Genomic DNA, 11869 nt, shown 5'->3' on the forward strand with positions numbered 1-11869 from the left:
ACATTACAATTCTATTCCACCTTGACATGAGTGAGAACGTCACTGCACACACACACACACACACACACACACACACACACACACACACACACACACACACACACACACACACACACACACACACACACACACACACACACACACACACACACACACACACACACACTGTAGGACAAGGAGGATATGGTGAACTTGCTGCTCGGTTTGTGGATGTTTGTCTCAGACAAAAAGCAGACAGGCACCGCGGTACACGATCACAGAGACCAAACTTCCCTGACTTTCTCACTTCCTCATTCTAACCAGCCACCAAACGCAGTGGCACAAAGTACCACTGTCCCGGATGGAAACGCAAAAAAGCCAAATAGAATAGAGTCGGGCTAGAACCGTGTTGAGGAAAAGGGGCGTACCTATAGGAAAACATACCTGTGCTGTTGTTGTCGTCATCCTGATCAATGAAAACATGATCCAGGATGAAGTTGAGCAGCTCTGCCTGTAACGAAGAGTCTGGTGTGTAAACCAGAGGCTCCAGTTGTTCTCGGCCCTGAAGACATAATTTGGTGACTGAAGATCAACAGTAGATCACATAGTGTGGTGAAAGCCTGGAATGAACACAGCGCTTCAGCATTCATGACACATGTTGGTCAGCTGTACACGTAAGAACACGGGAGAGAACACGAGTCGTCATCATCATCGTCATCGTCCCACCTGCTCTTTGACAGCAGTGTTGATGCTGTTCAGGTAACGCTGACACATTAAGCAGAAAGCTCTCATTTGCTTCCTCAGAGTCGTCATGTCGCCCTGCAACGAGGTAATAGCACATTAAAACTCTCACTTGAGCCATCGCTTTTCAAAATAACACTTAGGTCTTTGTTGAATTGAGTTGTGTAATATACTTTTTTCCCACTTTTGTTTCTTGGGTATTTTGTTACAACTGAGTGCACCACAAATCACCCCTCGGGGATCATTAGCTGATCAGCTGATTAGATCAAAATTTTATTTTCACTCTATAACAAAATACAACGGTGTACAGGTAAAAAAAATATATATATTCAGTTGTACATTGGTACATTGATCTTTACATTACATTCATATATTTTATTTTAAAGCCGTTGACCATCTGTGCTCACCCACCTTCATCAACATGGACGTCAGGACGTCAAAAACAGAATAACTAGGAATCCTAAGTGCTTCTAGCCCAGGATGATGTTGTCAATGATCGTCAGCCAGCTAACACCACAAACACGTCTCATACTTCCAAAATTCATTTGTCTCTCTGTACATATGTTTCATGTTGCCACTGCGTCACTGTTTTCCAAGTTAATTCATGTATTCGTGGTTTGTTGTCCTATATTTTCACCTCTACTCATCTCTCTGCCTCTCTTTGCAGAAGGCTGTCCACACAAAGCCTCAGATCTACTAGAGGGTTCTGAGCCTGTAAGACCAAGGTTTTCCTTACACCTCCTGAATGTCAAGTTTTTATTTCGATGGTTCAGAAGCTATACGATGTTCCATACCTTTACCGAAGTGCCACCTGAAACCTTGGCCAGATGCCACAGGATGATGTAATGTGTGCACTGCATTGCATGAACGACAATCTGCAGGGAGGGAAAACAAGCAGATGAGATGACAGTGATGGTTGATGGTTGGAGTGTAGTCGCTGTCCCACCTGCTCAGGCATGTCCCCGTTCTGGAGACCTGTGTTGAGAAGTCTGTAGTTGCTGGTGAACAGATCCCACTTTGACAAGTCATGTGCGCTGGCAGCAGACAAACAGGGAACATTAAAGCCTCAAACATGCTCCTGTGTAAAATTGACAGCGTAGCAGCTACGACCCGCTCACTTAGTGTGACTGTCACTTGAAGTGACGAGATTCAATGCAGAGCAGCACAAGCAGACAGACGCAGAAGTACTCCCAACAGCGTAGGACGGCCGTGTAGGGTACGACAGACTGAGTGTCAGTTCAACGCAGCTGCATAAATTCAGTAAATAACCACACGGGTCAGAAACTTGCTTTCAACGATGCGAGTGCATTGGTAGACGGGTGTCCTGTTCAGTTTAAACGAGGCATGAACGAGTTCATGTTCAGGGGCTTTGGAAGTAAAAATACCTCCATAAAAATTTTGAAGGTGACAAATGCCACATTTATAGTATTAACTTATGTTCAGAATCATATAACATCATATAACAATATTCTAATATAGTATTGATTTATGTTAATAATTGTCTACTTTAAATTAGGAATAAATCAGATTGTATCATATCCCATCAAACTGTGCCATAGTTTTACTTGACCGCTACATTTAAATCTGTATTGTTCCCGTATCGTATTGTACCCAGTGTATCTAGATATGCGTTGCATTATCCTGTACTGCACAGAAAATCATGTTTAACAAATACACCGTCTTCAACAAACAACATGTACACAAAGCTGCTTTACTTGTGAAAAGCGCTGATCTTCTTGAGCGTAGACAGAACCTGATAGGCATCGTCATCATCTGGTTCTTCACCCTGACACAGGAGACGAAACCCTTCAAGTCCTGGACATTCACCCACTCCTGGCAGCCAATGGTGCAGCAGCACCCACCTCAAGCAGGAAGTCCTCCAGGAGCCTGTTGAATTTATCCACCAGCTCGTCAAGGAGCTGTGAGCGTGCGATGTCCACACGGTTGTAGATGGTGAACTCCTCGTTGCAGAGATAATGGTAGGTGGTGGAACAGGCCTCCAGCACCTCCGTGTCCGTGTGCTTATCCACCACCTCCCAGATTTGCCGCAGCAAAGCGTCCAGGTGCTTCATGAAAGACAGGGCATGGTTTCAGAAATGTACAAGTTGCAGGAAGAAGGAGGATGTTGTGTGGTGTCAGAGACAAACCTTCTCCAGCCGACCAGTGGTGTAGATGTCCAGATCAAAGTACTTTGGTATTTGCAGCAGATTGGTCACCTTGTCAATGTCGACACAGTACTGCCAAGGAGAAGACGTAGCAGTTAGGTCGACTGGTCGGAAAAGAAAACCTGTTCCAATATATGTCAGGAAACGAGACGTCACCTTCGCCAACAACAGGGGCAACGCAACCGCAAACATCTCTGTGATCCGTGTCCGATCATCCAGCTGCGTTTTCTTCTCCTTAGCAGTCAGGACCTTAACAAAAGCACACATGAATAACGGCGGTCAAAGAAGGAACACACGTCAATGAGTTGGTTAATAACTTTGCTTGGTTGCCTCATGTGACTTTCCAGCTCTCATGTTTGTGAGGGAAAAAAATATGTTGGAATTGCAGCTTGAAATAAAAAACTGTTTTTTTTTGTTTTACTGCAGAGTAGTGTTTTCCCATTCGCCAATGAGTCGTTTTGAAATGAAGCGTACCAAAATATACTGAATCACTTTCTGAAATGAGTCGTTTATTTCACAGTTCAGCTGAGTGCGGCAGGAAACTGCTGCGAGTGAACCTGATTTGTTGGTTCATCCTGTGTGAACCAGTGGACTGACACAAATCACTCGCTGAAAGAGAAACTTACACTGAAAACGAAACTTAGACTCAAACAGTGTCACCAACTTAGCAACTTGGCCGCGATATTTAGTGAGTATTAAGACCAAACGACTCCTGACGTGACAACACGTATTATTATGTCGTTCCTGTCCTACAGCAGCGGGTGCTGCCGTGAGCTCCTCCCGCAGACGTCTCTTTTTACTGAATGGATTCTAATGATTCAGTACACCTAAAAGAACTTGCCCATCACTGACAAATTACTACAGAATAGAATGTGAATCCTGATGCTCACCTTCTTACCGGTGCTCCTGCCCACGGGAGGGTGACACTCACAAGCCTGACGAATAGCACAGAGCATGATCTCCACCAGAGCTGTCTCCTGCCTGTCCGTCAAAGCTGAATGTTGCACACACACAAACACACAGACTTACACCAGCACCTCCACACTACTGCTTGTCGTTAAAGATGCTTGTATAATTTTTTAATTATTCTTATTTGACAATTTAAGGTTTGGTTTTATCTGTATTTTGTGTTTTCTTAATATCTTTTTGTAAAGCATATTGATACTGCATGTGTTGTATGACAGGTGCTATACAAATACATTTTATTATTGTTACTATTTTTACATTATGTTACATTTACCTGTATAATTGCTCTTTAAGGATAAATAAGTGTATTCTGAGTATGATTCTGAATGAAAGGTTCCTCCCATCTTACCCTCCTCTCCTGACGTGGGCTCATCCAGCAGCAGGCTGATCATTGTCTCCCAGTCCTTCAGCAGCTCTGACGCACACTCCCACAGACTGTCCACCAGGTACGCTCCGTGTTCGTGCAGCTGTAAATCACCACATGCGTCATTGATCTGTACTGCACTACACCTACAGTGGCCAGGTTTTCACCCACTTACTTCACTTTCCCGGAAGAAGAAGACAGTGGTCTTGATGAGGCTGCCGTTGAGGCTCTGCCGACCCCTCCGAGGAAGCCCCTCCTCCTCTGGGCCTCGGTGGCTGAACAGCCTGCGGAGAAAAGTGCGACGGACAGGCTGTTACACGTCACACGCAGCGATAGAATGATGATGAACACGTACTTCTTAAACAGAAACTCTCCGGCTGAGACGGCGATGGGTCGATGAGCTGAGTAAACCAGGTGATAGACACTCTCACAGTCCTCCGCGCTCAGGACCTCGTCACTACTCCTGTTCCATGAAAGGAAAAACATGTCAACGACGCCTGCTGATGGCAAAAGAAGCTTATCGCAATTAACTAATTATAATGACAAATACGCAGGCTAATTAATATGTAAATAGTTCAAATGTTTCTGTAGCCTTCCAAGTGTCATAGAGATGTTGAACTGACCCCCCAACTAAGAATTGAACAATGTCATGAAGGCACTTTTTAATGTTTTTATCTTATGTGCTTATATAATACATGTATAAACAATTTGTTGTTTTCATTTCTGTCTATTTTGAGTCAATTATAAATGTTGTACTGTATTTTTCTGTTTCCGTGGTGATCTGCTCTGCGAAGCACCCCGTGTTGTGTGTTTGTATGAAAGCTGCTGTATAAATAATGTGAATCCACACGTTTTGTGTGCCCAATGTGTTCAGAGTGGAGATTACTCACTGCAAGACAAGCGTCAGGAGTTTAATGGCTTGAACTGCGACATCATATTCCTTGTCCAGAGTCATGGATACGATGCGATCCTGTCAGCAAGAGAAATGACGGGAAAATCGTCTCTGACATCTCAGAATTATGCTGTACAGAAACTCATTCCTGACAAGCTATGAGCAAATATATGTGCTAAATGTATTTATGACTATGTATCTCTACGTATGTCTTCATAGTACAAACAATATTCTACAAAGACACAACAAATTGCGACATTTGAATCATACTGCTGTGTCTACTTTAGTTAATTGATGTTCTTTTATTTCAATCACGTGTAAAATAAGCAAATAAAGTAAAGCAAAACAATAATGCAGAAGTAAATGAAAGTGATAATATGAACAGTTTTAAAAAATAAACAAAAAAAAAAGAGGGAGGTATAACTTTTTAATCCAAACCAATTCTCTATCAATCTTCAGTGTTTATTATTCTTTAAATGTTTTGTATTTGTATAGGTGAATTAATAGCACCAATCTGCAAACTACACTGTCATGAATTTGTAGGGTGGGAACATGAACGAGTCCTGAGGACACACAGCGGCTCGCTCACCTTGAAGCGACTGGTGAAGAGCTCCAGTCGAGCTCCGAGCTCCCTGCTGTAGAATAATCCTTGCAGGGAGGTCAAGCACTTAAGACGTACCTCACCTTGCTGGAGGAGAAAAAAATCATTGACAGATATATAATTAACCAGAGCAACAGGAGAGCTCACTTTATTCTTGAATTCAGGCAGATTCTGATTACAGGACAAATTCTCTCCACTCACCTTATCGTGCATTGTCCAGCCGACATACTTCAGGTAACTGTCGTTGAGGAAGGCGTCGCTGTACAGCTTCATCCACATGCCAATCTCCTCTATACAAATCGCCCGGATATCAGCGATGGCATCACTGGCAAACATGAGACAAGTGATTCAAATACAGGTTCAACCTTCAGGGCTCCCTTTAGAAAAATAACGTTAAGGACCCTTTGTCCAAAAATGTACTGGCAAAATCAAACTGCTGTAAAATCATCACAAATCTATATTTTTTCTGTTTTTTTGGATATATCTCTTCAGCCAGCTCTGCTGTGTTCAAAAGTACCAAAAGTTCCAGAATTTTCATGATTTTAACTCTTTAACTCTTTCCACTAATGAGTCCTCACCAAAGCTGTGAGGGTAAAACTGCAGTGAAAGCAGCCACGAGCCAAAACGCACTTGTTGTTGTTGTTTACTCCACAATATCTTTGAAAGTACAATGGGCAGGGTGACATATCCTAACCTGAGTTTCTACTTCTATTTCTGTACCTCAAAAAGAAATGAAAAAACATCAAAACTTAAAACATCTGCACATTTTGTTCAACACGGACATAGTGGCTGGACAAACGCACACACGCACGCACCACTGTTCATGTTTACTGTGGCATTTCATGCATCAGACTACAAAAAAGGTTGAATCTGAGGTGTTGTAGTAGTAGTATAGTTCACTTGTTTAGATCCAAATCCAGTGCTGACATCACTGAATGCAGCTTTATTTTCTTGTATTTATCAGTGAGATTAGAAAATGTGTTTTCAATGAAAGTCAATGGGAAAGTGGGCCTCATTTTGGCCATGAGGGTCATAAAAGTCTTATCTGCACAAAAACTACTAATGCAATGAAATCAGTGCTGGCGCTAATCTTTGATATATCTATACCTCAGATATAAAACAAAGCCACAACCTTCCACCATGTATTATCCAGAAAATATTTCATATTTTGTGATGTTTTTTCATAAATCAATTGGCATCACATATTGAAACTGGCATTTAAAGGGTGAAAATCTTGAAAATCATTGAACTTTTGGTACTTTTAAGAGATTGAAAGAAAAAAGTAAATAAATAAAATAAAGTAAATAAAAATATTGATTTTTGATGGTTTTGAACTTTTGGTACTTTTAAGAGATTTAAAGAAAAAAGTAAATAAATAAAATAAAGTAAATAAAAATATTGATTTTTGATGGTTTTATAGCAGTTTGAGTTTGCCGGTACATTTTTGTACCAAGGGTCCTAAGTGTTGTCAAAAATGTAAATCTGAAACCACATAAAAAATATGAATGCAATGAAATCAATGTTGTTACTACTTTTTGACATGTCCAAGACTCTAATTACCTGCAACACCCCAAGCACCTACTGCTGATATTATTAGATATATATAACAGGTTGTGTTTTTTTTCACAAAAAAAAACAGTTACAGCATGCATTCAAACTGGCATTTAAGGGGTTAAAATTCTGGAACTGGTACTTTGGTACTTTTGAACACAGTAGAGCTGGCTGAAGATATATGCCAAAAAGCAGAAAGAAATATTGACTTGTGATGATTTTATAGCAGTTTCATTTTGACGGTACATTTTTGGTCCAACGGATCCTAGTAAAAATTTTCTATGACTGTATGATAGACCTTGGAAATTAACTGTCATTAGATTCTAAAAATATGACAAAAAGCAGCCTTCCTGCAAAATTTCATGCCAAAAAACATAACATAAGCCACATTAATCAGCAAATAAAACAAAAAAAAAACAGCCCGCCGTACAAATTTGTACCCAGGATCCCCTGAAGGTTAAGTATGAAAGTTTTAAGGTTTTGAACTAAATACCACGTGACACTGAGTCACTGTGTTCCAAGAGTCCCATACCGGTATCTGTGGACAAAGACGCCTTTGAAAATGGCGTTCATCATGTTTTCTATCTCATCTTGATTTTCTTGAAGCTGTTGGAGAAACAAATGGAGATGATGATCAAACTTTGCATACAAACTCATACAAAGATGCATTGTTGCAGTGTGTTTTTGCTGTTTTTGGATGGATGGATGGATACTTTATTAATCCCCAAGAGAAATTCGCAAATGAGTTTTTCTATCACTTATGTCTTATGTGTCCATTTCAATGACTCATACACACAAATGTGATTTGTTGTCAATGGGAATACCATGCAAAATGATGGTTATTTCTGGTCTATTTCTGACCAACTATGTTAAAATGAAACTGGAACACAAATTTCGGAATCTCGGAAATTTGACCTAGAAATTACATATGAGTTATGTCTGCCGAACGTTTCATTAGTGACAAGAAGGTTTGGAAAGAGGCAAAAAATTTCCATGGGAATTTAATCTGGGGAGTTCAGGAACTATTCAATGACTGGTCAATGAACTTATGCTAGCTATAGCTATAGTTAGCATGTAGCTTCTCAGCAGCCAAATACTGTATGGAAACATGTTGAAGGAAACATTAATACCACACTTATTAAAAATAAATGTAAGGCATAATATCATCAGAACCTATGTCAGTTCCTGTCGTCCATGGGCTGAAACGTGTGGCTTCAACTGCTCTGCGACCCATTCCAGAACGAAGTGTTCGTCAAAATCCTGAGTTTGTTGATCCTTAAATGAGGAAAACGGACTTTTCCTTATTTCCGAATTACTGATCAACTGACTTGAAACATTTGAAACTTGAAAGACTAAAGATTTGATTTCTGTCAGTTTACATGAAAAGTGAACTGAAAAATCTGCAATGTTCCTCCTTTTTAGGACGAACAAACTCAGGATTTTAACTAAACCTGCTTTCTGGAACGGACCCCTGGGCTCGAACGTGAATTCAGGCCTGTGCATGCAATGGAGGAAGTGCAGGTGGAGGGGGCGTCCACTGCAGTCAGCTGTGTGCTGTGCATGTGATGGAGGAATAGCATCAGGTTCTCAAGTGGATGCATGTGAAATCTGCTGGATTTAGTCAAGATGATGCTCATATACAGTTTGCATAACTAGATTTAAAACTTCAGAATTGTACTTCAGAGTTCATTCCAGGTATATCCCATGGAAAGATTCCAACTTAAAAAATTCCCAGTAATTTGCAACCCCAGTGACAAGTGAATCAGCATGGCAGTTCGTCTCACCTCTTTACGTTTCTGCAAGAGCAGCTCCAACCTGTCGTTGGCCCGTTTCGCGATGACCTTGTTTCTCTCAGACTCGTACTGTCTCTGCGTGTTGTCCATATTAATGCTCAGGTTCAGAGCCACGTTCACCAACGCCGTCATCAGCTTCATGGCTGGCAGAGACAACAGCGTTCGTAAGGACGTAACGTTCTGAGCAGAAACGCACCATGACTAAAGCTCGTTACAACTGACCTGCTAGTGTGCTCGTGTGTCTGAAGGCTCTGACCTGCGAGTCAGACAGGCCCGTGAGAAGCGAGATGACTGTGTCCATCATGTACTCGTCGTAGATGATGCTGTACTGACACTGACGCACCAGAACCGCGATGAAGTCACAGAAACTTATCTTGAATTTCTTCCACTGGGGCCCTGATAGCGTCAATGGATAGTCGCCGCTGTCCTGTGTGACGATGGAAAGCAGATCACATTGTTTTCCAGTTCAATCGTCAAAGTTCCTTTGTATCAAAATCTTACCTCATCGAACTCCTCTGTCATTTTCCGGATGATTTCAGAGTTCTGCATTTGTCTGAACATCTCTGCACTCACAGCCCCTGTGAGAAGAAGAAACAAATGCAGTTTTTCTTTTAGTCTCATAAGTCCCAGAGCCAAGATCTGAATTGCTCGGGGTTCCACACACCCAGAGGTGATTTGTTCATGTCACTTTGCCTCTCTGTCTTTAGAGTTCATGACAAAATACTCCTAACTACTGAGCTCAGATAGACGGATTATTATCAGATTATTGTTTTGGTGTTTGATACTGATTTACCCACACCTTATGAATAAAATAGCATGTAGTGTAGGGTAGTGGAGACACTCCCTAACGCCAGCCGTGAACCATCAAGAGATTCAACGAAGAAAGTAGAGTCTCCTGAATCTGTCAATCTCTGAGTATAACAACGATATTTACAGGAACACGCTGACCTCTAAGGGTTAAACTCTGTTTAATTAGACATGCATGGATACATACCTTTACATCCAGAGCACTGGATGAAGAAGTTGATTAAGTCCAGCAGGGCGATGTCCCTGTCGTGTTTGTAAGCTTCGATCCAGTCATCGACGATGGACTACATATCACCAGGACATTTATTCACAAATTCAATAGACAAAAGACAAAAGACTCTCCATTCCAAATGATGATGACCAATGCGTCTTTACACCCACCTGTGTGGCACTCTTCCCCCGTTTTCACCACCTCAAACAGCGTCATACTGTCCAACCCGTTCTCCGGATGATGCCCGTTCACCCAGCCGACACCTTGGCCCCTCGCTGCTCCGCCCCCTTTGACCTTTTCTCCTGGTGCCTTCTTCCCTTTCTTGGATGCCTTCAGGGTGCAAAGTTGTTGAACAAAAAAACATGAAGGTTAATCATGATAAAATAACTCAGCTATTTCAGCTACTCATCTATTTCATCTGATAGAGACAAAACACCACAGAGAAAACAACTAAACATAACACTAGACACTCATTTTGAAAACACACCATGCTTCTTCCCGTCTTTGCATTTTTGCCTTCTGGATCTTCTAGGTCAGTATCTGAAGACAACTGGGAGTCTGCCGCTCTGTGCACAACAGCAAAGGTTTTTACAATGTGAAACACAGGAGAACATTGGTAAGAATAACATGATAGCATATGTACGTACACACAGACACATACACAAAACACTGAGAAGACGTGTGAAGCTGGAGCAGTTCTTACTGAGGGAACTGAAAATCTTTTTGCAAATCCTGCGCTGCTATCATTTCTCAAACATTTTCTGGATCCGCTGCAGGAAGTGCACCTATCGCTCTGGACACTGAGTCAGATGGTTGGGTGTCTGTGCACCTGCAAACAAAAGGAAAAGTAGCCTGTTGATGAGTTTCACCAACAGATAAAACAAGACATGAGTCAGGAGCAATAAGCAGTTTGCATGAGAGCGAGCAGGTCAAAAGAGGCACCACGGACAACTAGACATGCATTGGATGATAAAAAGTTGCTCCAGCAATTACATGACACTCATTATGGCTGAATCTAGGTCTAGATCTTTTTGATCTGTCATGCTGCTGGAATTGTGAATTTCTCTCAGGAGATAAAAATAAATTATCTATCTCTCTATCTATGTAAATGCATTAATGGCAACACCTATTTTATTCATCAATCACAATGTCAGTGTCACAATGGAAAATAGTTAAATACCAATGTGATCACTAGTCGTTTCATCAAGTTGCTAACAGGCAGACACACGGACCTCCTATCATACAGCATGTGGTCAGCAGAGAGAATTGATATTGTACATCAAAAAATATTAATATCAATTACACTTTCAGAAAAATACATTTTACTCTCAGGTTTGTTTTATTTTATTTTTTTCTTCAAGAAGGTTCATTTCATGCCATCAAGCAACAGCTTACCTTCTCTATTTTTACTCATTCATTCATTTATTCTTTTAGATTGAGCTTTTTTGCATTTCTTTTTATCTGGGATGGGTATTTAAATTTAATTTTATTATTAATAACATGTTGGGTTTTTTTATATTAAATGTTTAATACAAAAACGTTTGACGGAATCACTTTGCAACATAATACTCTTTGATGTTTTGCTCCAGTAGGGTAGCATTCTTATGAGACTGAACAAAGTCCTAATATTATTATTGTTGTTGTAGTTCCTCCCTGCAACTTTATTCGAACAATCGTGAAGCGCGGTTGTGTACTTCCGAACTCCGAAGCAGATGTTTCTGAGCCGATGGTTCCTGTCCGCTCTCGTCTGCCCCTGACGTCTCTGCTCCAGCGGCCGAAACCTTCCGACTGACGCCAAC

At 41.2% G+C, this 11869-nt stretch overlaps 1 protein-coding gene across 1 annotated transcript; it reads right to left on the bottom strand.

Annotated features, from left to right (window-relative positions):
* Positions 1-423: 423 nt before the first annotated feature.
* LOC144738949 (cohesin subunit SA-2-like) lies at positions 424-10817 on the bottom strand (the record flags this gene model as incomplete). The annotated part of the gene is given in 25 exon segments (XM_078621945.1): positions 424-541; positions 543-599; positions 706-798; positions 1515-1595; positions 1667-1754; positions 2436-2506; positions 2583-2786; positions 2868-2957; positions 3042-3134; positions 3776-3879; positions 4201-4318; positions 4391-4499; positions 4571-4678; positions 5106-5185; positions 5697-5795; positions 5910-6033; positions 7792-7865; positions 9044-9195; positions 9275-9479; positions 9554-9630; positions 10047-10143; positions 10241-10258; positions 10260-10400; positions 10558-10636; positions 10774-10817. Coding segments are annotated over 25 exon segments (2524 nt in total), but the record flags the coding sequence as incomplete, so codon positions are not given.
* Between the last annotated feature and the right edge of the window lie 1052 nt (positions 10818-11869).

Source organism: Lampetra planeri, unplaced genomic scaffold, assembly GCF_965212315.1.
Source record: "Lampetra planeri unplaced genomic scaffold, kcLamPlan1.2.h2 scaffold_1239, whole genome shotgun sequence".
NCBI classification, from domain to species: domain Eukaryota; kingdom Metazoa; phylum Chordata; class Hyperoartia; order Petromyzontiformes; family Petromyzontidae; genus Lampetra; species Lampetra planeri.